The following is a 27,323-nucleotide window of genomic DNA, read 5'->3' as shown; positions in this document are numbered from 1 at the left end:
AAAGCAATACAAAAGAACATAGAAAACCTAATTATTCAAGCTGAAATACAATTATATGATGTAGCACATCAATCAGATAAATAAATAAAAACACATCCATGTATCATGACTGAAACAGCGACATAAGCTAATGCTATGCTTCGAAATCTGCTTTTATTTCATTCTGCAAATCAACTTCACAAGCCATTGAGTATCAAGAGTATGTACCTGATAAAGTTAAAGCAAAAAAAAGAGAGTGAGAAGATCAACAACAGCAGAAGATGAACTTCAGCAGATCGAATCAGCAAAATCCAGCTTGTTAAACCATTTCAATCCCAGGAAAGTTCAAAAAACCAATTCAAACATTTTTGAAAACCCATAGAGTGACCTATAATACTCCAATCAAACAGTGTTTTATGGTGTTGTTTTTGTATTTTTCTCTGATTCTTCAGACCCTTTTCAATGTTTAAATTCTCCTTCGGCTGCCTCTGATTTTTCTAGGTCTGACCTCTCCCCATCATTTTTATTAAGACAGCCTTATATAGAGGACCCTAGGGCTGCAGAAGTGAGTTCCTAGTTTGCCAATTATCCCTTCCCCAATTTTCTTTTTGTTCAGTTCACACCCTAGGTTTAAACCCTAATTGCTGAAATACCCCCATTTCCCCTTTCCTGGAAGCTTCCTAGTCAGATGTGGCAAGATTCCCCTACCTATATTCCCCATTTACCCCTCTAATCTAGGTTATTTACTCTTAAAACCAACTCGGGTCAAGTTGACCCAGGACCCAAACCCTGGCCTGCCAATTAGGCGAACCCTTCTTCTTTGGGCCTTCTTAACTTTCAGAACCCAATCAACAAACCCAGCCCTCAACAAATAAAATTTGACAAACCAGGATTGTAAGGGCGTCCAAAACTAAAAATTCAACTAAACAGCCAATAAAGGATTTACTAAACCAAACTCTAACTAATAGAAGAAGAAAACTAGACTAATAAAAAAAAATAACGGGCCTATTTATGTAAGAATGGAAAAATCTGAGAGAGGGAAGAAACAGACGAAGCTTGAAAGGAAATTGTAGAACAAGCAATAAGGACCCGAAATACCTGAGTGGGAAAAACAAACGATGAATTTGCATGGACTAACCGGCCATTTCAACTTGGACCCGAAATGAGTGTTATTCGGGTTGTTCTTGTGAGAACAACCCACCTAACACTTGTTTCTAGTCCAAAAATTCTTCATGCTCGGAGAACAATCAAACCAAACCTTAACGGACGAGACAGAGGTGAAGAAGGAATTAGGGTCCCGGATTTTGATTCAAGATTTGAGGAAATTGGGATGGATTCGAGGAGAACCATGTTGGGATTTGAAAAGGGGAGAGTGAGATGGTTCGTGAGTGTGATTTTGAAGCTGGTTTGAAGTGGTGCCGGCTTTTGAAGCTGGTTTAAATCAGGATCGGTGGTAAACCATCCTTTGGGAGAAAGTTAATCTCTAATGTGTTTAATTCAAAATCGATCCTAATCTGTTCCGAAATAGCTGCAACTAAATTGTTTTAGCTGAATGTCGACTCGATTATTACACAATCGCTGACGAAATTGATAAACTTGTTTTCTTCCCATTCACCACTATGAAGAACATAAACTGGAAAAAGCTCCATCGAACAAAAATTTGAAATCAAAATTGCAACAAAAATGAAAATTGCGCTGATTGCAGCAAAAAAAATCCACTTTTCGTGTTTGATTTGCTATTAATTCGAGATGAAGAAGAATTTCTAGGGATATTAGAGTTGCATTGACTGTAAGATTGAATTTTTGTAGATTTGGGGAAGAAGAGTGGAAAGAATGAGAAAAAATCCCGCTGAAAGATACAAAATCCCGCTTCTGAGTCCCAAAAAACGAAAATAACGCCCCCTTTTTCGGATATGGGCATGTTATTTTTGGGCTACTCAATTGTAAATTGAAATATGGTCTATAAAGTTGAAAAGTAGGCAGCCAAGTTGTTTTAATATGAAATTTTCCCATAAATTAACCCTTTTGTATTAGTTTTAATTTGAGCCTTCATGCCCTTTCTTTCTTTATAACCTTGTCCAAAAGCCGCATTACAATCCAAAAAAGACCTCCCAGATAGTCTTTGAGAGTGCGAGCTAGATATTCCAGGAGCATATGATATTTTTTACTATGGTCAACGCCTTATCATCTGCAGAATCAGAGAAAATAAGTAGAAAAGAACAAGATGAGAGAGTCTTATCGGTGAAAACCTTCACAAGCACCATAAGGCGACGACAAGTTAAGAGAAAGAAAAATGAGAGAGTCTTGATGGTGAAACCCTTAGGGCACTACAAGTTGAACAAGGATCGTGAATCAAATATGATGATCACGCCCAACTATGCCTTATAAAAAGGACAAAGCAGCCGTTGCAAATATCATCCGGTTTACAAGTCCGGAGTCGAATCCCACAGAGAACTAAGGCTTAGCTACAGTTGTTCACTATCACCAAGAGTACAAGCTTGAACAATTCCTAACTTATAGATATTAAGATTCTTGTGTTTAACTAACTAACTAACAAATTAAAATAATAAATTAACACTGAGGATACTACAGGTTGGAGAAACGATTAAGGAGGTCTAAAGTTATGATTTCCCCCAATTATCGGAATCTTTCCCGCTATGTCTTCTATAATTTTGCCTAAGTATTCTCTACCGATCATGAGCTCTCTACATGTTGTAATTCTCTCCCGAGTAATTACGACAATTTACTAGACATACTCTCCCGAGTTATCGCACCTAAGGTTTCGTTATCCCTAATCCCACCTTTAAACCCTTGGTTATTGATTCCTCACATACGTCGAGAGTGATGTTGTTCAACAACTACCTAAATATGCACTCTCTCCCGAGTAATACATACTAAATAGGCACAACTAATTGAGGGCCCTTCAATCAACCACAAGAATAATATAGTTGAACAAATAGAGAAAATACTACGGCTCAATTATATAAAAACATAACAAGAATTATCCTACCAAAGGTTCCATCAAAACCCTAGATAACAAATTAGTTATTCATAATAGTATGTAAAACTACAATACTAAAAGTCATAACCAACAACAAAAAATAGGAAGAGGAAGGAAAAACTCGTAGAAGAATTCCCCGCCTTGCTCCTATTGTGTCTCTTCCTCCTTAGGTCGAATCTCGGTCTCCTTAGCATCCTTAGGTCTAAATTATGTCCAAGGTCTTCAAAATACCGTTTTTCCATGTATATATACCAAGTAGGGTTGAGCCCAAACAATTACACCTTCTCCTACGCAAAAAAGGACACATTTTCCGGACAGGACGTGCGCGTCCGCGCTCAGACCGCGCATATCCACTTTGATTCTGCCTGACGAGCGCGGCCTGAGCGCGGCCGCGCTCTTGATGCGCACATTTCACCCTCTTCCGTTTGGAATTTGGAAAAACGTAAAACATGAAAGTTGTAGCCCTTTGAGGTAGCTTTCCAACCATATATTGTGTATCCCAAATAGAGTTCTAAGCAAAATATTATGTGCGTTCTATGAGACAATGCGTAATATGCCTACTCGATTCTTCGTTTGTTCTAACTATCATCCGTTGACCCCCGAACACGATCCCGACTTAATTCCTTGAGCTTTTACTCAGACTTCAAAGCTCCAAATCACTTGAATTTATTCCATAACATCTACATAGCTCGGAATCACTCCTACAAGGCATAAAACACACAATTAGTGCAAGACACTAGCGATTAAAGCTCAAACTCAATTAAAGTGCAGTAAAATAGAGTGTAATAAGCGACTGCAGCAGCAGCAGGTGCCCGCCTGGAGAATGAGGAAAGTTATTTCAGAAGTTAATTCAAGTTAGAAGCAGCAGAAGCTCACCTCAAGAATGCGAGTCGACAGTCCAAGATGACCAAAAGAAGAAGGCTCGATCCAGAATAAAAGAAAAGAAAAAAAAGAAGTGAATCCAAAATGCAAAAGCAGATGAAAGATGTGAATTGCTTAAGAAATGACTGAAGTCACGAGCACTACATGTCTGGTCTTGATCCGAAGAAGCCGTGGAATAATGAATCAGCACCTGTAGCTAGCAAGCATCAAGGTTCAAATCAAAAGTCTGCATGAAGAACCATCCAAGTCTCAAGATCAAGCTTCAGAAAACTTATAGATAAGAATCTTGTAACTCTTAGCTGATATGTTTGTTTAGTTCTTCAAGATTTTGATTTTGATTTTGATGTAATAACAGGACCCGCGGATCAGAATCACGACAGAACGGTATCTCACTCGACTCTCTCATCCTCTCCACACACTCCGTTACTTTATTCACTTCTGAACTACACGTGACCTGATTTCTTTATAGCCAAGGATATGTAGGCAACTCAGATTCCATGTATCTGTCACAATCTTTTGTCCATCTTTGTTTCGTTTTGAATAAGCATCGCATAAATTAATTACGTTGCTGATTTTTCTTTGCTCCAAAAATTCTTCGTGTTTCCAAGCAAAGAGGGGCAGCTGTAAGCATGCAATTTTTGACCAGCGCAACATTTAAAGTAGTATTTTAAAAATATTTACTTATTTTCATTCTAATAGGATTTCAGTCAACTTTTAGTTCCAATTTTAAAACATAAGTTTAAAAATATAAAAATAGTTTTATAATGTTTCTTTTCTTATTATATATATATACCAGTTAGAGTATGCCCGGGCCCAACGACTATTTAGCATTTCTGTTAATAGAACTATATAGGGACTTAAATCTATCCTGGGGCATAGAAAAGAAACATGTTATGGAATATGTTTTTGTTTACTTAAAGGTTTTGTTGGGATGCTATATAAAGCAAAGTACTACAGGCTAAAGGGAGATTGTATTTAACAGTCATAACTACATACAAAAAATGTGATTTTAACATTATTTAGCAATATGCTCACTGTCTTCACCTATCTATCAGCACTCTTTTTTCCTTTCTTGGATTTCTCCTCCAACTTCATGAGCATACGCTTCTCCCAGTGCACCAAAAATGATTTCTCAGCAGAAGGAGAAAGAGAGAAAAAGCATGTTTAGAAGATCGAGCATACTGCTAAGTGCTACCCCCTGATGAGATTACCATAACCCACTTACAATACTTAAATTTTAGCTTACTTTTGTTTCGTATTATCCAACTGTTGCAGGCACTAAAGTGACCTCTAGCAGTTTGTCAGTCAGCTGAGTGTCTTCTACTCTGCTATGAAGATGAATTAAGCGTGTTAATGATTCACATAAGAGTGTATAATCTGCTCAAATAAACTCAATGATATCCAACACCCATAAAAACTACGTGCAACTTAAAGAGCTGTGGATAAACTTGTGAGATAATATTCATCTGTAAGATTATCTTAGAAACACAAAAATAATATATTAATGCCCTTTTGAACTCACATCCTCATTTATGTATACGACTACCATATGGTAGACTATGACTGCATTAATAGCAGCAAATAGAAGTCATTTTTCGAGGCCAATAAACCAAAAGAGGGAGTTAACCATATATAATATAGACCATCCATTTCTCGTCTTTGAACTCTGCGTAATAGCTCCACTTGTAGGATTCCACCAATGGAAAGAACAGGTTGTGGCAGCCTAAACTTCTACAAGTTGTTCTCCTGTACCCATGAGAAGCAAACTAAGCTGTTCCAAAGTCGAGATACATAAAAGAAGAAATCTTAACTAAAACTGAGCTACAGTTGAAGTAGATTTTAAGCTGTTTGCTTTTGTCAACAAAAGAGAAGATTAGCTCATGACTGAGCACCTAATAGCTGTGGTAAAATGAGGGATATACTTCCGCCAAGTACATGTTCTGACACAAGTAAGACCAAGAATAGGCTTAGTTAGTGGAAACCATTATTATTACTTGGGAAGTAGTTGTTACTTATTATCCAAGAAAAGACGTCAGTGTAAAGTATCCATTTGATTTTTGGTTAATTTGAAGAAAAAAAACAAATAAGCCGAATGAACAAATCCATAACATCATAGAAGAAGAACTTGAGGTGCAACCTTGAAATGGTTGTACATGAATTTCTAAAACCAAACAGGTTTGAGATTAATTTATATGATAGTGGCTCAGGAACTATAGGATCAGTTTCTCCGCTACTTGACCAGTATGTAGCCCCGCAGCCAACCCGGTCACTTAGTTCTAATGTATTCAGAATGCTTTCTTTAGGATAGTTGTCAGAGGATACTTGTCAGTGCCTGATGTAAAGATTGCATCTGTTAAGCAATCTTTTCTCATACAGTTGGAAAGTTCTTTTGCCATAAATGTATAAATCTGCGATCTCACTCCAGACGTAGATTTTTCAGGCTGAGATACCACTTGTACAATTGTGTTTTTTACTTTAATCATATTTCCAACACTTGATATTCAGGGAATTTCCTTAAATAGAGATGCTTACAAATCCATTTCCAATCACTGCACAAAATTGTGTAGTCTGAACTTTGAAGTTAGATGGCTTGGGAAAAAGATGAAAAAGTATGACAAAGACATAGAAATCCCTCTTCAATATTTCATGTGTGCAAAAGTTTGTCAAATAGTTTTGGCGAAGATAAACTCGTGATAGACTTGAGCTGCTGGCAGAGGAAAAAGATACACTTATTAGGCCTATGTAATAATAACACAAAACAAAATAGATCTCTGAGTAGTAAGATGGAATCATTTGGCCAGATTAAATATACAAATTTTGAATAATGACATTTCAAGTACTTTATCCTGCATGTATTTAGCACATAATGCAATTAGAGGGCAGTTACTTGTATTCAATTGTGGACCTTGTAATGAAACAACTATGTTTTAGTGTTGGATTCTATCAAAGATACATGCATATCTTTTACACATATCTTCTACACATCAGTAGAAAGAAAAGCTAGTGAAATAAAGTAAATAAAAAGTGTAAGCATATGTGCCAATTTCCAATGAGCATATCACATTGTAAATCTCTCTAGATAGCGAAAAAACACTTACCTTGTCTTTGCTCTGACCATTTCTTGCCGAGCTTTTTCTTCTTGAAGAGTTATTGGTTTTCTCTTGGTTTTTTCTCGAGCTGCATCATTTCTTATTCTCCTTTTTCAGTTTGAGATCTGTGTTCGTTATCCCTTCGTACAACAGTTATGTGATCATCAAGTGTTTCTACACTACAGTAATAATATTAGAGTCAGAAGTATATTTGTCAGAAGTATATTCTCAGTTAAGTAAAACCTGAGTACTCCAAACATGCATAGAGTAAACAAGAAACATTAAAAAAAATCTTTTGCCATGTTTCATTATAAAAGAACCATCAACTTACTTATTCCCCTAATGATCACATGAATAATACAACTTTATTTGCTCATCTACATAAAAACGATTAATTTAACAAAAATATATATACTCCACTACTTATTTTCCTTTGCAAAATAGTAAATAAAGTACTCTATAGGTATATATATCTTACTATATCATTAATGTTACTTTGTTTGTCCAGGTGTTTTTGTTTTCTCAAATACCTACCATATTCATGTCTATTTTCCCGCATCTAGTATGCACATTAGTCACAAACTTCTCGATGGGCAAAGTTAATTGATGTAAAGTTCTTTCCCTTTTGGGTGGAATATAGATTTACATTCTGCCCCAACATCTATAGCTGAAATTTTTCGACTTAACAGAATGTGATATTTTTGAGTGGCCAACAACACATTATTCAGGTTTGGCCTTTTTTTTAACACAAATAAAGTAAATGAAGTAAAAGTACCAAAATTTTGTGTAATTTCTGTCCAAATCCTAAAAGCAGTTGAGTTATCAAACAATAGGAGAATAGAGCTTAATCATTACACCAGGAAAAATAAAAAACACAAAGTCCAACAAATTAAAGGAAGAAAATATGAATATCCATTCAATCATGTAAAATGAAGATTCTTTCAAAATTTGCCTTATCATATTCACATTCTAATAGTAACATATCATCTTCTTATTTCCTCACATTTGCAACAAAAAAGAAAATCGGATCGATAACTCAATATTGCTTGATGACCCATTCAAAGATAACGTCAATAGCATTTATCAAACAATGTAATAGCTCATTTGCTAAAAAAATATAGGTTAATTTTATACTACCTGCAAATGCAATTTCATACCTTTTCCATGTGACAAAAGAGTTCCAATGATTACACTTTAGGATAATTAGAAAGTGTGTCAAGTCAATTATAATAAATCTTAAAATATTTTAATCAAAGAATGACAAAATTTGTTGAAATGTCAGAGAAGCAAACCTGGAAAGTTTTTCTTGAGTGGCTCACCAACTGCAAGGAAAAATCAAGGAGAAGTTTAGTGCTAATTTTTCATAGATCCATCAAAGAGAAGACTTAAAGAGTCAAAACAAATGTTGATGAAATTTAGAAGTAGCAAGTAGCGAAAGAAATAAAACATACAGATTTGTAGACATATCAGGCTTGTCTTTGCTTTCGGAATGCATTTGTTTTGCTCTCTTTTTCTTTTTGGCTTTTCCAAGTATTATATTTATCATCACGTACATATTATATTTCTCTGAAGAGAAAGCAAAATATTTTGGAACAACACCTACAAACATCATGCTACTAAAATGTAATATGCTTTACCTATACGCAACATTCCAGTAAAAATATATTAGCCCTCCATCTTGCACCAAGAACACTCGTAGAATGATTAATTAATTGTCACCAGTTACGATTTTCAATGACTGCGGAATGTCCTAGCAAGGTTAATAATTCAACGTACAACCATTCATCAAATGAATAAGGTTATATAACTGGAAGAAAAAAGTAAAAGAAAAACAGAAGCCACTACAGGTATAGATGTAAAACACCATGAAAGTAAGATATTAGATATACTGGTATTTCCATTAAAATCTTCTATAGATAGATGATGCAATTTTGTAACTGCAACTTTGAAACTTCAAAGTTTTTATAGATAATTCAATTTGTAGTAATTAACCGCAAAGCTCACTTAGAAAGGTGCCAATGGAGAGCGTAGAAGCTTAAAAAGGCAGGAAGCACGGAAAACAAACCTAAATGAGGATCTCAGGCAACATGAATCTCAGAAGAAAAAGCAGAGGATTAGCGAAGCAAATAGAGAAATAAGAAATTACATAAATGAATAATTCAATCACTCTTTACAAAAAAGCAATCATATTAGATAGAGATCAAGATGAAAACAAATGGAAGATGAAAAATACCTGTTGGATTAACATTTAGAGATACAAACGAAGTATAATCCGCTGAGGAATCATCCACTGCAGAACAAAAGACTTAGACAATCATCTTGTAGTAAGAAACATCACATGATTGCCTTTTGAATGATTTCATCGTAAACTATGTTAAGGTAGAATGATCATCATCACTAGTCGGGGTGGGAGGTCGAATCAACAATTTCACATAGTTCGAACTCTTTGCTCTAGATAAGGCAACATAAAGTTGGCCGTAGGAAAATACAGGTTCACGCAAATAAATTCCCACAAAATTTAATGTTTGACCCTGCGCTTTATTTATAGTCATAACAAAGCACATTCTTACTGGAAATTGTGTTCTCTTGAATTAAACGGGCAATTTTTCATTATTTGAAGATAATAATGGTATTCTTGGAATAAATACATGTGTATTCTTGAAATCACCTGGTGCAATCTTAGCACTTAGAACATGAGTTTTAAATCCACAACAGTTTAATCGTGTGACATTGCATAAACCTTCATATGGATTTAAGTTTCGTAATAACATAATTGGACAATTCTTTTTCAAAGATAATATGTACGGAGGCAAACCTGCAGGGTTTAAAGTATGCAATAGATCTTCAAATTGTGATTGATTGTCAGATTCAATTGTCTCATCAATACCAACAAATATTCTTGCTTTTCCTGGAAATTGATCAATAAGCATATCGTTGATTTCATCGGCACAATTATTTTTTGTTGTCAAAATTACACGGGAGTCTGTACAAGAAGCTTCATAACCAGATGAATTCAAATATGGATATGTCACTGTGAATAGTTTATCTAAAGATTCTCTTTCAGCTGTGAAAGGCACAATTAAAGAATTTGGTACTTCAATGTTATTTGTTGCGTTACGTTCTTGTCCATTCCCAATTCTTAGCAAAAAATCACAGAACGCAGGATCTGTTTTTGCCCTCATATTCTCAGATAATTGTATTTTTTCTAGCTTGGCCCAAATGCTGGAATATAACAAACTTTGATTAATGAAATCTTCCTTTTTTCCATTTCTCACAACGGGAAGAGTTTGTCTAAAATCAGCCCCAAAAACAACTACTTTTCCACCGAATAATACATTTGTATCCATGAGATCTTTTAGTAGCAAATTAAAAAATTCTAGCATTCTTTTATTTGCCATAGATGCCTCATCCCATACAATCAATTTTGCATCGCGAATTAAACTCGCAAGTGCGCTTTGTTTACTAATACAACTAACATTCTCATCAATATCAATAGGAATTTTAAAGCGTGAATGTGCAGTACGCCCACCAGAGAGAATAGAAGCAGCGACACCAGAAGTCGCAGTTGCCAAAGTGATATATCCCATAGACCGTACAGTTGCTAGTAAAGCACGGTATAAGAAAGTTTTTTCAGTTCCTCCTGGACTGTCAATGAAAAATGCGCCCGCTTTGTTGGAAAATACTCTGTTGATAATTACATCATATGCTGTCAGTTGATTTTTGTTTAGTCTCTTATGCAATTGTACCTCATCTTCACTTACGGTAGTAGTTCTTTCAAAATGAATCTCTTTTGCTTCTTTCGCTTCTGCGGAAGGTCTAATAGTTTGTGGAATGAGTTCATATTCATTTACATTGTGACCCATAGAATGCAAAATATCATTGATATGGTTCGGAACTTGATATCGGATTTTGTTTCAATAGTCCGTAACACTTTATAATCTTCAGACATACACTCTTCAAATTGCTCCCATAGTTCTCTTGGATTGGTAGGGTTGCAGTGTACCAATAATGTAGCAAACAAACGCTTTAAACTATATGGTATATGATAACTTGCTGCTTCAGACATGCATTCCGTTAAACTGTTATCACACTGTAATAATCCTCTTTTTTCCACAAATTCTCTAAATGTACTACAAAGTTCTCCATTTACCATAAGAAGATCCTCTTACGATGTCGGCCCACGCACATGCATCAATAATAATCTAAGATAATATCGTTCTCCTTCTGTTGGATGAAACGCGGCCAACAGTACAACGACGCTGTCGAAGTGCCCAAAATTTGTCGCTGGAGGACCACACAAAGTATTCAGGAAATTCTCTGTACAATAAGTTCAGTTTCATGGCATTCTTACCTGTTTTGTTCATATAGAAGAATTCGGTCAACATAGTTTTTTTAATCATGGGATTATTTACAATTGTATTTATATCCATATTTTTCTTGAAGGAAACAAGTTGTTGTCCATCAAGATGCAGCTGAAGATGATAAACATTCGGAGACATTTCGCTAATAGGAAAACGAAAGAGACGCCATACAGCTTCCGGAGGTGATACCCATCTAGTAGATCGATATTCATTTACCTCATCTATTTCTATATTCGCATCATTTTGTACAGAAAATGCAATTTTGTCATGTCCTTTACAGATGTACTTATAAAGGTACTTCACAACTTTGATGCAAACTTCAACATTTATGTGACAATTGTATTTACCGAGTAAATATGGATTGTATGGGACGACCCAAGAGTTATCTAAGTCATGACCTCTTACTTCACAACTTCACCTGTATTTCGTCTTCTATAAATTGGAAGAGAATCATTTCCTTTTAATGTTTGATAAGCAGATATTTTTGGATATTTGAACTTGCAAGAACCCGTTTTTTTCCTCATACAGGAATTTGTTGGGTCTAAACTACCACAAGGACTGTGCATCATATGCTTAAGAACAAGCTTACGCAAATCTGAGTCTGCATTAGCATCTGGTAATTATGCTCTAATTATTTCATCGTATGCTTCAGTTGTCAACAATTTATAGTCATTTTGTAATATAATAAGAAAATGAGCATGAGGTAAACCTCATTTTTGAAACTCAACGGTGTACATAAAAGCAACAACTTTTCCAAAGATATTTCGTTTTAGAATATCCGTCTTCAGCTCTTCTATTTTGGCCCTAAATACGCGACTAATCAAATCAGGTCTATTTTGTGCCTCATCGCTAGGTGCTAAATGTTCCTCAATTTCTGGCCAAGTTGGGTTACATGTCATCGTTATAAATAAATCAGGCTTTCCAAAATACTGCACTAATGCAATATCGGTCATATAACGTTGACGCATATCTCTAGGCCCTCCTATAAATGAATTTGGTAGAAATGTTTGTTTTCCAAAATTAGAAGCATATCGTTCACCAAGTCTTAAAATGTCAAGAAGTCCATTTAACATATCCATTCTGAACAAATCTTGATTGAAGAAAACAAAATCCATTCTTTGAGTCTCCAATTTTATATATTCATCAACCGAATATTGTTGAAGTAATCTCCCTGTATGTAGAAGTTCATCTTCATCATCGTTTCTCATCTGGAGCCTGTAACTATAGTATTCACGAACTGAAACTGTATCTCTCTTTCGTTTTCCTTTTTGCATAACTTGATCTTCCATATCAAGATATCCGTCAACAGAGGTGAAATTTTTTATATTTGGTAATTGTTCCAAATCAGACAACGCATAATTTTTAGGCATATTTTCTTCCCCATGAAACTTTTTAATGCCAAAATGCCACCCACTTTGGCCATATGGAAATAGTAAAGGATACTGTAAAGGATTATAACACCCAAAATAGTAGTTCACTCTTTGAGTTCTATTGCTGTGAGTATAAATTTGAATGTGTGGTACATGAATAGCACCAACATCATTCTCATCAACCCATATAGCTGCAACCTCTGTAGTACTGGGCAAGTTAAATATTCGTTGATCCAATCCAGAGTTACATTTAAGTGCGATGTGATAGTTCTGTAAGTTCGAAATCTCAGATAAAATTCGTAAAAATATAGAATATGGATTATCTTTCAGTGTGTCTATCAATTCCCACACTATTAATTCATTTATTTTATCAGAGCAAGCCATTCTATTTGCAATCTCATTGTCGTTATCATAAAAGTACAACTGTAAATTTTTAGGCCTTCTCTCTGCAGAATATAAATCATCTATAAAGTGATACATTTGACCTTTAACTCTGAATGTATATATACCACGATTTCTTTTGGCTAGATCTTTATCGTAACTGACACCAAGCGAGCTAAAAGCAAACATATTATTATACGTTCTAATATACGTCTGGAAGTGCTTCGATTTTGCAGAAGATCCTAGATATAAATTTCTCAATGCAGGTGCCATTTTATGATAAGTCAACTTAACTGTACCGTTAGCACAACAAAATGAAGGTGATTCATACTGAAATTTTTTAGCCGAGCAGAATTCACAATTTGGCACTTTTTTAAGTGGAACATAGTCAGAGCGTAATCGGATATTATTAGGCATATTTCTCTTTTTTCCATAACCAACATTAGTCAATTTTTTCTTATTCTTTACATGACCTCCATACGCCAATCAGACTTAAGGAGTGGAAAAAATTATGAAACAGCAAAAAAGTAGAAACGATATGTTATGTTCATACTAACCGTCAGCCAAAATCGGCTCAATCGGATATTATTAGGCATATTTCTCTTTTTTCCATAACCAACATTAGTCAATTTTTTCTTATTCTTTACATGACCTTCATACGCCAAACAGACTTAAGGAGTGGAAAAAATTATGAAACAGCAAAAAAGTAGAAACGATATGTTATGTTCATACTAACCGTCAGCCAAAATCGGCTCAAAGGATGTAGCACTTGACTCATTTGAAGTGTCTGATGTAGAACCTGGTGCAACACGATTATGGATTAAACATTTGAGCATAGTAGATGTTGAATTGTCAATGATCAAGGTTACATGATTACCTTTTTCAAAAACATGAAAAGGGTACACCACATTTTTCTCCTTGTGAAGCACATCGGGTGGCGTACAAACTTCACATTCAATGATTTCTGCAAGAATTTTTTTTAACAAACATGAGAATCATATGGGCATAACTGTTTCACAAGCGCACTCATATATATGTACATATATATGTGTGGAAAAGACAGATAGTGCATTTAATATTCTAACTTGTTTTTGGCATAGAAGAAGAGGCTGCAGCAGCAAAATTACCTGGCATTACAGATGTTGGTTCAACAAGATTGACATAAGTTTTACTTGTGAGAAGACGATTAGTTGTTGTCTCTCTTTTTTTTAGACGTCGTTGCTACAGAAGCGCATTCTTTTCAGCCATGGTCATATTGTTGTACACTTCGCGTCATTTGGCATTCTTATCATAGGCTTCTGTCATTATGCAAGGACGTTTTTTTGTTTGATGAGGATCCATTGTTAAGAGAACTTGAGTTATACAAATATCAGTATTCTAATCACAGTACAAACCTACATCAGAAAAATAAAGATTAAAAGGTATAGTAACTTGCCATATATCAATTTTAAGTCTTAGGCTTTCTCATTAAGCAACTCGATTATTTTAATGATAAGACGAACAAACATAGAGATTAAATTGAACCATGTCGAATTGAACATTGTAATCCAAAAGGCTGTAGGCACGAAAAAGAGTATTTGTTTGTGTTTAGACAAAGTGATATGAAGCACAAATATTTGTAACCTATCACCACACATTGAATTTTCACCTACTGTATAAGTTGCCTATGTTATCCCATTCAACAACGTTCATCAACTTATCAGATTGCACACTAAATATAACTGATTGTACAATATGATAACAATATGTAGGCATCTTGTTTAACCAAAAATCTGAGTCTTTGGTCAAAGCTAGAAACGAAGAGAAATTCGGGTTACTGATAATCAGGAGACGAAAATAATAAAAGATTTTTGAGAACGATGATAAAGCAGTAAATAGCTTTGTATTTCAGTAAAGTCTCAATAATCTTCCCCTCTACAGATGTCGAGTCCTTCTCATTTTATAGTTGATTCTAGGAGAAGGTGTAATGTCTTTGTCTTAATGAGGCAATTATGAGCAATAAATGACTTTAAAAAAAACGTTACTCAATCATTCCTATTAAATACAAATTCTCTAACGTATTTGATATGTAATGCTGAATTTGGACTCTTTTGCGTCATCAGATTCATATCTTCAATCCTTTCCGATCTTCGGGGTTATAAATGACTTATATAGGTACGAAACTCGTGCCTATTTAACTTTCTTCTCTCCGTATCTGTTGTCGCCCGTGCCTTCTTGGTTGATTACCGTGTTTTGACCATTTGACCAGTCCACGTGTCATGACACGTCATCTTCAATATATAAATTCAGTTTTTTTCCCAATACAGATAGTTCCCCCACTTTTCATTTATTTATCAATTAAATATTTGGGAAGTGGATCTTCACAAAAAGGGAATTTTTACCATAATCAATGCTATGACAGTACTGACGCTTCAATTGTCTTTTCTATTTAATGTTCTGCACACGCGTCACCTTTTGATTGGCTCCGTAATTTTGCAGCCTTTTTTTCAAGGCTTATTCATACCTTATATTCACGAAGCGATAGTTGCCTTTATTATAGGCTTTCCGTCATTACACTTCTAAGTTTGACGGTTGTCATTATAAACATATTTGACCCTCTTTCTTTTGTCTTCTTCTTCATAGACCTTCAACAAGCAATTTGTTATTCACTTTTGCTTTTTCTCCCCTTTAGTTCATCCTTCTTTAATAACTGAACTTGTGATTCCTACTGTTAGGAAAGATTGTAACTGGAGAGATAATCTTCGTATGATGATTCCTGCCCCAAACCAGAGAATTTCTTCTTTCAGAATTAGATTCTCTTTCGTTTATACTTATCCCTTTACTTTGGGATTTAATCCTGCCATTGACCTAGTTATACTTGAATTTTGCCGCTTTTTCAAAATTTGCCTAGCACAAGTAGGTCCTCTTGTTTGGAGAGCTGTGGCTTGCTTAAGGTATTTGTCTACCAAAGCCAATGTTAATTTTATCTTTTCCCATCTTGTTCACCTATACCACCCCAAATTATTCCGCCATGGAGTTTTTACCTTGACTGCAAGAAGCAAGAAGGTTTTGGTAAACCCCGAAGATGACAAGGATCAAGGGTGGTATTGTCGTTACGTTGCTGTACGTACGGTGGATTTGTTGGGTGAAACAAACATTCCCTTCCCTGAGAAGTGGAATTTTGCACGTAAGTTTTTCTTTTTCTTACCGTATCTATTTTTTAAGAATTTTGATTTCCTTTCTAATCTCGTCTCTTTTTGGCTTTTTGTAGCAACCATGGGAGATGTGGAACACATTCCTAACTTTCGTGGTTGGGTAGATTCAATTTTGAAGATTGCACCTATGGAGGCGAGAACTTAAAAATCAATTTCTCTTTTGAATGGTTGGAAAGTGAAGACCCATGGTATGTATTTCCTTATGCTTTGCCGTATATTGAATTCTTTCTTATTTTAATTCTTTATCCCTCTTTTTATCAGGAATTGGTATCAGGGGTATGACAACTGAGGTAGCCATTGCCATTCGAGCGTCTTCAACCGCTTCACTTGATTTGGAAAAGACTCGGGCCATGCTACCAAAAACAAAAGTTGTAGAAGAAAGTTCTGAGAATGAGGAAGAAGAGAATACCTCTTTGATAGCTAGGCCAAGAGCCAGGAGACGCGTCATTGATGGGGATGAAGTTGAAGATACTCCTGCTCGAGCCTCTATCTCCGAGCCTGTTCAAATCCTTTCTGATGAGGATACCACTCCAAGAGGCTCTAATGAATCAATTCGACGTCTCTTTGTTAGTGGTTTTGAGAGTGGAGAGTTTGGACCAGTTCTTGATGAAACTCCCCTCTTCTTCTATTCCATTTCTTCTATTTCTTCTATTCCTTTGACAACCACGAGTATTTCTTTGCCTATTTTATCGACTCATGTTTCCTTACCTGTTTTGGTTCCCATATCTGCTCCTACTGTCCCTGCTTTGACTCCCATAACTCCCATTGTTTTTACCTCTTATACTACTCCTCCTTCCATTGCTCCCCCTCCCTCTGTTCAGCATACAGAGGCGGGTTCTAGCAGCAGAGGCATGGCTATGAGAAGTGTTACTCTTGAAGTTCCTGCCAATCATAGCCTTTTGAGAAAGACTGGTGGAGCTGATGTTTGGCTCGAGCCTCTAATCGGAGATATTGAGAAGAAGAAGATGGAGAGCCACAGTTGCTTGACTTTGATGAATGACATAGTTCATTCTACCTTGAAGGTACTTCTCTTTTAACTTACAAGTTTTTTTTATCTCTCTATATTCTCACATTTGATGTCTTTCCCTTGTAGGCTAATCTTATTGGTACTGAGTTAATGGGAAGAATCTCCACTCTAGAGAAGAAGGATCGAGAGTCTGCGAAGGCCATCTCTGAGGCTAGGAGAATAGCCAAGGAACCCCAGCTTGAGGCAGCAAACTGAAAGGAGCATTTTGAGAATGCTCAGGGGACCATAGAGGAGTTGCAAGAAAGTAGAAACCACCTGGAGCAGCAAAAGCGTGGTTTGACTTCTGAGCTAGCAATTGCCAAGGCTTCTTCAAGCCAATTTGAAAAAGATAAGGAGCTTTTGGAGTGCTCATTTTCAGAACAATTATCAAAGGCCAGTGAAGAAATCAGAGAGCTTAAGGCACTTGTGGAGAAGAAAGAAGAATATGCAGGGGAGTTAGTGCAAAGCTTGACTCAATCTCAGGCTGACTTAAGGATCTCCTCTGACGAGATACGTGCTTTGAAGAGTTCTCATGTCTCCCTTGAAGATTCCCTTGACTCCCACTTAGCTGAACACCAGATATTGAAGAACGATCTTGCTATGCGATCTTGCTATGTGGGAAAGAGAGTATAGACTTCTTGAGGAGAACTTCAACATAGAGGTAAGTTGGGCTTTTCTAAAATCTCTCTGTGATGCTTTGATGGAAGCTACTCAAGAAAACTTTGAATTGCAATCTGAATTAGCCAAAGTCTTAGACACTATTGAAAAAAGCCAACAACCAGTTGATACTCCTTCTCCTGCACTTGGAACTCCTGGGGCAGAAGAGCTTTTAAATGAAGAAGTGGCTACTGCGGCAATTGGAGTTGCAATTCCAGCTCTCGAGGGTGAAACTTCTATGACACAGTCCATGGAAGCTGAAGCTCCCGTGACTCTTGATTCCCTCGGTGATTTTAACACTCCAGGCCCAGTTGAAACCGCTCCTATTGCTGCTCCCTCAGAAGTTGTTACCGTGCCTGTGACTGCCCCTGAAAATGAGATTGCAACTTCTGATGTTCCAACCCCTTCAGTGACTAGTTGAATGTATTTCAAACTTTACTGTTTTTTTTTATTAATTGGTGGTGTTATCCCTTGGCAACTTTAAGGGATCTTTTGATGAAGTCCCCAGTTATCATAATGGGGCATTTGTAAAAAACAAATATTTTGTTGACTAATTTTGTACTTAGTCTTTTATATTAAGAAGTTTTATCGGTACTTCTGTATATTCTATTCTTGCCTATTTATCTAGGACTTATAGAATAGCTTAGCATTTTTATCCTTTGAAAATGCTTTATGATTCTTCTCATGGATTATCAACATGAGGCTTATAAAAAGGGCCCTTTTATTTTATCGACACTTAATGAAGAAGACGTCTCAACTTCATAATGGTGTTATAATACGATGAAAGAAATAGGAATACACATGTTTTGTATGAAACAACTTTGACAAGTTTTTATTCATGAACTTTAACAAGTTTTTTGACTATTACATGTATTAAAATACATCTATAACTTTCTCGTAACTGTTTTTCTTGTAACAGATTTTTACATAATATAAAATAAACAAGGTTTTTCTTCATAACCTGTTTCAGTACATAGTCATGAACCTATCTTTATATATTAGGAAGGGTTTGAGAGGTGACTTCGTTTATGAGTTTGAGAGATGACTCTGTTGTTCTCATGGGAAAAACATTATGATGAATGTTGTGTGTTTGTTGAACACGATAATGAATGCTGAAGACTTCGTAACTTTTTCTCAACACTTGTCTCTTTGTGGTCGACTTTTGTTCGATATTCGTATCTGTTTTTCACATATCTGTGTATAATATGTAGTCCCCCAAGTGTTTGAGCGGTGAAGTATGAAGCCTCGAGCACTTGTTTATTTCTTTCAATTTGGTCCTTTTCCTGAAACAGAAAAATATACAGGACTCGGAGGTGCGATTATAGATGAAGACTGCCTAACTCGTGTGTATTTCCATCAGATTAATTGTAACCCTGGGCTGGGACTTTTAGAATACTCCATTTTGCCTTGCAGGTCGTGACTCATCATTTGGCACGAGTTAGAGTTTTTGCCTAGCATCTAAAATCGTTAGTAAAACTTTAATAATTCAAAAGAAATTTTTTAACATGGCGATACCTGACCTTGGGTACTTTCTCAGAAGTAATATCTCTTTAAATGGACGGCATTCCAATGTGAGGGTAAAACTTTGTCGTCCATTGTCTCCAACTCGTATGCTCCTTTTCCCGCAATGTCACGAACTCTGTATGGTCCTTCCCACGTTGGACTTAGCTTTCCTGAATTAGCAGCCTTTGCAGATTGGAACACCTTTTTAAGCACGAAGTCCCCAATTTTGAAAAACCTGAGGCGTGCTTTCCTATTGTAATATCGTTCAATTACTTGCTTTTGTGCTGCCATTCTTATCAATGCAGCTTCTCTTCTTCCTTCAAGCAAATCAAGGTTGACCCGCATCTCTTCATCATTAGATTCCTCCGTTGCCTGAACGTACCGTGTGCTAGGTTCACCTATTTCAACTGGAGTTAAGGCTTCCACACCATAAACCATTGAAAATGGTATTTCTCCAGTGCTTGTTTTTGTCGTTGTACGATAAGCCCATAGTACTCCAGGTAATATCTCAGGCCAATTACCTTTTGAATCCTGTAACCTCTTCTTCAAGTTGTTGATAATGACTTTGTTTGTGGATTCCGCTTGTCCATTACCCACTGGATGGTATGGCGTAGATGTTATCCTTTTAATCTGCCAACTTTGAAGAAATTCTGTGATTTGAGCTCCTATGAATTGTGGTCCATTGTCACACACGATCTCCTTTGGTGCTCCAAAGCGGCATATTATATTTCGCCATATGAAGTCTTTAACTTCCTTCTCTCGTACCTGTTTTTGCTTGTGGTAGTGGACCTACGATATCCATTCCCCATTTCATAAAGGGCCTCGGGGCTATAACAGGGTGTAGTAACTCAGCTGGTCTATGCATATTATTGCCGTATCTTTGACTTTTATCACATTTGGACACGAAACTGTTTGCGTCTTCTTCCATCTTAGGCCAATAATATCCTGCTCGAATCAATGTTCTTACCAGTGACCTTCCCCCTGCGTGATCTCCACAATGTCCTTCGTGCACTTCCCTCATCACATATTCTGTTTGAGAGGGTCTGAGACACCTTGCTAGTGGTCCACCGAACATCTTTCGATAAAGATTTCCTTGATATAAACAATATCGAGCGGCTTTTTTGCGAAGCGTGTGAGCCTTCCCTTTGTCATTAGGCACGGTTCCGTGCTGTAAAAAAGCAATAATTTTGTTTCTCCAATCCCATGTTAAATGATTAAAATTTACCTCATTCTTATCAGGTTCAAGAACGGAATGAAATAAATGTATGACTGAAGCATTTGCGTCATTTGCTACGTCAGCTGCAGATGCGAGATTAGCTAAAGCATCTGCCTCCACATTCTCATCTCTTGGGATCTGCATTACCTTCCAAGTTTGGAATTGCTTTATTAGTTCCCATACCTTTTTGAGATATTCTTGCATTCGAGTTTCCCTGGCTGTATAAGTCCCCAGCATTTGATTGACCACGAGTTGAGAATCACTCTTAATTATAATTTGTGTTATGCCGAGTTCTCTTGCCAATTCTAAACCTGCAATTACAGCCTCATACTCTGCTTCATTGTTAGTTATAAAATGACATTTTATAGCTTGCCTAATAGTTTCACCCGTAGGTGGCATGAGAACTATACCCAGACCTGCTCCTTTTATATTAGATAAACCATCAGTGAATAAAATCCAAGTCCCCGGGTTTGCACCATTAAAAACTTGTAATTCTTTTTCTGCTTCTAAATGCATCCCCTGGCTAAAATCAGCTACGAAATCGGCTAATACTTGAGATTTTATAGCATTCCTAGGTTGATAAATGATTTCGTATTCACTTAATTCTATAGTCCATTTTGCTAACCTCCCTGACAATTCATGTTTATGCAAAATGTTTCGAAGCGGAAAAACAGTAACTAAAACAATGGGATGGCATTGAAAATAAGGTCTTAATTTTCTAGATGTCATGATCAAAGCTAATGCTAACTTTTCTAGCTGTGGGTATCGTGTTTCAGCATCTAGTAAGGACTTACTTACATAATAAATAGGAGATTGTTTACCTTGGTCCTCACGGACTAAAACAGCACTTACCGCAACTTCAGACACAGCCAGATAGATGAGAAGCTTTTCTCCCACCTTTGGTTTTGCCAATAACAGTGGTTTTGACAAATAAGCTTTCAAATTTCTAAGGGCTTGTTGACAATCTTCATTCCATTCAAAATGATCTTGCTTTTTGAGTGCAGAGAAAAACTTAAAACACTTTTCTGAAGATTTGGAAATAAATCTCCCCAAAGCTGCAATTCTTCCCGTTAATCTTTGAACTTCCTTTTTATTAGTAAGGATATCAGGGATTTCTTCTATTGCTTTGATCTGAGAAGGATTTACCTCAATACCACGGTTAGAAACAAGAAAACCCAAAAACTTACCTGATGCAACTCCAAATGCACATTAATCTGGGTTGAGTTTCATATTAAATTTTCGCAAAATTTCAAATGTAACAGATAGATGAGAAATATGATCATGAGACTGCTGGGTTTTGACGAGCATATCGTCTATATATACCTTTATTGTCTTTCCTAAATGTTCTTGGAACATTTTGGTGACCAACCTTTGATAGGTTGCGCCAGCATTTTTGAGACCAAAGGGCATTACTTTATAACAGTAAGTCCCCCTGTCTGTGATGAAAGAAGTTTTTTCTTCATCACTAGGGTCCATTTTAATTTGGTTGTACCCTGAATATGCATCTAAAAAACTTAAAAGTTCATGTCCTGCAGTTGCATCAATTAATTGATCTATATGTGGTAAAGGAAAAGAATCTTTTGGACAAGCTTTATTAAGATCTGTATAATCTACACAGACTCGCCACTTACCATTTTTCTTAGGTACAACAACTGTGTTGGCTAACCAATTAGGGTACTTTACCTCGCGGATTGACCCAATTTTTAATAGCTTTTGGCCCTCATCTTGAATCACCTAGTTTTTGAAAGCCCCTTGCTTTATTTTTTTTTTGCTTTATTGGTGTAAAGGATGGGTCTTTGTTTAATTTGTGAGTCATCACATCTGGTGGTATCCCTGTCATGTCAGCATGGGACCAAGCAAAACAGTCCACGTTAGATTTTAGAAATTCAATTAACATACCTCGCATGTTTGAGTTTAAATTAGCTCCAACATAAACTTTCCGTTCAGGCAATTACTCAAATAATATCATAGCCTCGAGTTCTTCGATGGTTGTTATGATATTTTCATTCTCCTCAGGTTCTTGAATTGTATCAGGTTTCGAGTCTAAATCTGTTTTCTCTCGCTCAGTTGAGGTTTGATTGCTGACACCTTCAACTATTTCCTGTAATTGCTATTTTTCTTTGTTTACGGTGCTCGTATCTGTTACAGCGTTGATACTCCTCGCTGTTTGTTGATCCCCTCGAATTTGACAAATCCCCCACGGTGATGGAAATTTAATAACTTGATGTAGAGTTGATGGAACAGCATCCATATCATGGATCCAAGGCCTCCCCATGATCATATTGTGGGCCATTTCCATATCAACTACCTGAAATTTAGTTTCTTTAACAACACCTGCAGCAAAAGTTGTTAGAATTACCTCTCCTTTTGTTACCACATTTGAATTGTCGAAGCCTGACAAGGTATGCACCTTGGGTATCATTTTGTCTTCAGCTTGCATTTCACGTAATACCCTTAGTAGTATAATATTTACGGAACTCCCTGGATCAATCAAAACTCGTTTTACATTAGTATCATGTACAAGTAAAGATATTACCAGTGCGTCATTATGTGGGGTTATCACTCCTTCGGTATCTGCATCATCGAATGAAATACTTTCATTTTCTAAAACCTGCCGTACCCGTTTCCCGTGTATAATTGTTACTTTAGAAACCTTGTTGGAAGCTGTGTAGGTTATGTCGTGAATATCTTCTCCCCCACTTATCACATTCACTGTTCTCTTGGGTGAAGGAGGCTTTGGTGGCTCTTACCTATTTTTCATATAGGCTTGTTTACCTTTTTCACTAAATAACTCAGTGAGGTACCCTTGCTTCAATAGATGATCCACTTCACTCTGCAAGAATCTACATTCTGAAGTTTTGTGCCCGTGATCATTGTGGAATTCGCACCAATGATCTGGATTGCGTCTATTTGGATTTGACCGCATCTCTTTTGGCCATCGTACCTTATCTCTCATGCTTCTCAAAACAACCACGAGCTCGAAGGTAGTGACATTAAAGTTATATCCGCCGAACCTTGCCTTTAAACTTCTGTCATCATCTCGTGACTCTTGTCTGTTCCGATCATTTCTGAATCTTGATGAAGAACCAGATTCCCTATTCCTCGATTTTTGATCATATTGCTGGCTATCTTGTTTTGACCGTGAGTCTTTTCCTGCAGGTCCCATATATGGATCGTACCTGTTTTTACCTGATCTTTTTTCGGTTTCTGATCTTCTGGAACCGCCCCTTTCTTCATGATGAAACTTAGGTACGATATCTTCTTCAATTCGCAGCTTCGTACTGTACCTGTTGTAAACATCATTCCACGTGGTTGCAGGGAATTCTCGAAGGCTTTCTTTGAGTCTTCTCGTGGCTTCAGAACTTTTGTCATTTAAATTACTTGCAAAAGCTATTGCAGCCCAGTTGTCAGGTACACGGGGTAGAGTCATTCTTTCACGCTGGAATCTATCAACAAAGTCTCTGAGCAACTCTGAATCCCCTTGTTTGATTTTGAAAATATCTTCCATTCTTTTCTCAACCTTTTGAGCTCCCGAGTGTGCTTTAATAAAAGAATCTGCAAGCTCAGCAAAAGAATTTATAGAATTTTTAGATAAAAGAGAATACCAGGTTAATGCACCCTTGGTGAGTGTTTCTCCAAATTTCTTGACCAGTACTGATTCAATTTCTTGTTTGGTCAAATCGTTGCCTTTCACGCCTGTTGTAAATGCAGTCACGTGGTCACGTGGGTCTGTAGAACCATCATATTTCGGGATGTCAGGCATTTTGAACTTTTACGGAATTGGAAGGGGAGCAGCACTTGGCTTCCAAGGTTGTTGTGAGTATTTGTCCATGTCTACTCCTTTTATTACAGGCGGAACTCCAGGGATTTGCTCAATACGCTCATTTTGTTCCTTAATCTGTTTCTGGAAGGTTAGTACTAAATTTTGCAAATAGGAATTATTTGAATTACCTGGTCCCCCTTCCTGTGGTTCACTGGTGGTTCCTCCATTTCCAGAATTAACAAGACCAGAACGAGGATTCTCCAATGTATTATTATTAGGAGTTGGTGTGGGTGGTGCAGCATGCAATCGACTAACTAGAGCCTGAAGAGCTTTGCCGACCTGTGCATCAATTAGCTTTTGTAAAGCTTCATTTGCACCTCCTTCAAAATGTTCAGATTGTTCTTGTTGATCAGCACGGGATTCAGGGGCAGGAGTGCCTTCACGAGATTGACGTGGTGAATCTAAAGGGGAGGGAACCACGTCAATGTTCGGTAGGTCTCCTTGATTTTGATGGGTTTGATTTTCATGGTTTCCCAAGGTGTTTTCACTGTGGTTGTTGTTGTTTGACATGATGATAACAACGGATAGAGCGTAGCTTAAAAGAAAAGATTATCAGTTTCCCGGTAACGGAAACCAATTTGTTTAACCAAAAATCTGAGTCTTTGGTCAAAGCTAGAAACGAAGAGAAATTCGGGTTACTGATAATCAGGAGACAAAAATAATAAAAGATTTTTGAGAACGATGATAAAGCAGTAAATAGCTTTGTATTTCAGTAAAGTCTCAATAATCTTCCCCTCTACAGATGTCGAGTCCTTCTCATTTTATAGTTGATTCTAGGAGGAGGTGTAATGTCTTTGTCTTAATGAGGCAATTATGAGCAATAAATGACTTTAAAAGAAACGTTACTCAATCATTCCTATTAAATACAAATTCTCTAACGTATTTGATATTTAATGCTGAATTTGGACTCTTTTGCGTCATCGGATTCATATCTTCAATCCTTTCCGATCTTCGGGGTTTTAAATGACTTATATAGGTACGAAACTCGTGCCTCTTGAATAACGACTCGTGCCTATTTAACTTTCTTCTCTCCGTATCTGTTGTTGCACGTGCCTTCTTGGTTGATTACCGTGTTTTGACCATTTGACCAGTCCACGTGTCATGACACGTCATCTTCAATATATAAATTCAGTTTTTTCCCGATACACATCTCACTGCAACAACATGCCGAACGGTACAATCACATTCGGGGAGTTGGATTTTAATAACGCGTAGGTACCCTTGCAAGTTGAAGCTTAAATCTTGTACATGCTTCTCTCTCTCAAAGTTTTTGTTCATTTATAACAAGCAACAGTTTTATCTGCGATGTAGATTTCTTTCTCACGACACATTAAGCGGCAATTCCTAGCTGGATATTGGATAGTAAAAAGAACATGTTGGTATTTGCTCAAGTTTGTTTCTTTTTGTGCTTTTTAGTAGTAAAGTTTGGTTAACATCGTAGCTAGCCAGGAATAATGTATTGTAGCATGCCACACTTCAAAGTTAACTTTTTCCTTCCTAAACTTTTTGTTTGGTGCAAGAATGCATTTACAAGAATTTGGTATCCCTTGAGTTCATGACAGTTATCATCTTTTGTATGCGATATATCATACAACAATTTCACACCAACAACTACTACAGGATGCCAGTCCTCCACCATGTGAGCTTTATTCCTCTTTGTTTTGGGAACCTATATTCATATATTATTTCTATTTGATAAGTGAAAATGTTGGTCCTATAACTACATGACTTACAAACCTTGGTTGTTCACCAGAAATGTAACGACCCGACCGGTCATTTTGGCTTTTAGAATCCCATCCCTTAAATAAAAATTTTCGTGCTTGCTTTAACTAATTTACGACTTGCGGGGATGGTTGGTTCGGGATTTGGAAGAGTTTGGAGTGACATATGCTCATTTAATTCCTAAGGATTTTCTTAAAATGCTAAGTTTAATTTTGGTCAACATTTCGAGCAAACGGACCCGGATTTGTGATTTGACGGTTCCGGAGGGTCCGTAGGAAAATATGGGACCTGGGAGTATGCCCGGAATCAAATTCCGAGGTCCCTAGACCGAGTAATGAATTTTTATTAGAAATTGTTAAACTGAAATTCTAAGGATTTAAAGAAACTAACTAATGATTGATCACATGGGTATCGGGCTCGTATGTTGGTTCCAGAGCCCGGAACAGGTCCGAAATAACATTTAAGACTTGCCCGCAAAATTTGGTACCAATCCAAGTAGTTTAAGGGCGTTTCGGCTCGTTAAAGGAAAGTTAAGAACTTGAAGATTTATAATTTTGATTCAATTAGTTTTAGGGGGGGGGGATTCTTAGATTTAGCGTTGTTTCAGGTGTTCCGAAGGTTCAAGTAGGTCCGTTTCATGATTTCAGACTTGTCGGTATGTTCGGGCGGGGCCCGGGAGTCCCGAGCGTCAATCGGATGTGGCTCGAGTGAAGTTGGAATTTTTGAGAAGTGTTGAAGCATATGCTTCTGTCATAACCGCACCTGCGGTTGGTCGACCGCAGGTGCGCGACCGCAGAAGCGGTCCATCTATCGCAGATGCGGCCCAGGGTAGGCCAGGCCAAAACCGCAGAAGCGGCTTCGAGACCGCAGAAGCGGTCGCAACCCGCTTGGCTGGTTCCGCAGGTGCGTCCGATTTCTCGCAGATGCGGAAATCGCTGAAGCAGTGAGCTTCATTTAATACGGGTTCTAAGTCCCTTTTTGCCACTTTTCACTCTTCCATTGGCGTTTTTGGGAGCTTTTGAGAGAAGACTTCCTCTTAGCATCTTGAGGTAAGTTTATCACACCTATTATTAGTTTAATACTTGTGTATTAGGTAGATTAAACACTAGAATTTAGGTAAAATCAAGGGGTTAGAGCAA

General features: G+C 36.9%; 1 protein-coding gene across 21 annotated transcripts in view; it reads right to left on the bottom strand.

Moving 5' to 3' along the window:
* Positions 1-2,938: 2,938 nt before the first annotated feature.
* LOC107784450 (ATP-dependent DNA helicase PIF1-like) overlaps positions 2,939-27,323 on the bottom strand; it is a 33,643-nt gene continuing 9,258 nt past the window's right edge. The window contains exons 2-10 of one of the 21 annotated variants that reach the window (XM_075217435.1): positions 14,191-14,361; positions 13,941-14,027; positions 9,767-13,862; positions 9,185-9,241; positions 8,403-8,517; positions 8,244-8,273; positions 6,961-7,130; positions 3,857-5,187; positions 2,939-3,681 (exon numbers count right to left, since the gene is read on the bottom strand). In XM_075217435.1, the coding sequence (XP_075073536.1) occupies positions 8,267-8,273; positions 8,403-8,517; positions 9,185-9,241; positions 9,767-10,814 (1,227 nt within the window). In that variant the 5' untranslated portion in view covers positions 10,815-13,862; positions 13,941-14,027; positions 14,191-14,361 and the 3' untranslated portion in view covers positions 2,939-3,681; positions 3,857-5,187; positions 6,961-7,130; positions 8,244-8,266. The other 20 variants (XM_075217432.1, XM_075217431.1, XM_075217434.1 and 17 more) reach the window with 20 other exon arrangements.

The sequence above is a fragment of the Nicotiana tabacum genome, chromosome 7 (assembly GCF_000715075.1).
Source record: "Nicotiana tabacum cultivar K326 chromosome 7, ASM71507v2, whole genome shotgun sequence".
Taxonomy (NCBI): domain Eukaryota; kingdom Viridiplantae; phylum Streptophyta; class Magnoliopsida; order Solanales; family Solanaceae; genus Nicotiana; species Nicotiana tabacum.
The sequence above is the reverse complement of the archived record's forward strand: the minus strand, read 5'-3'. Positions and strand labels throughout refer to the sequence as shown.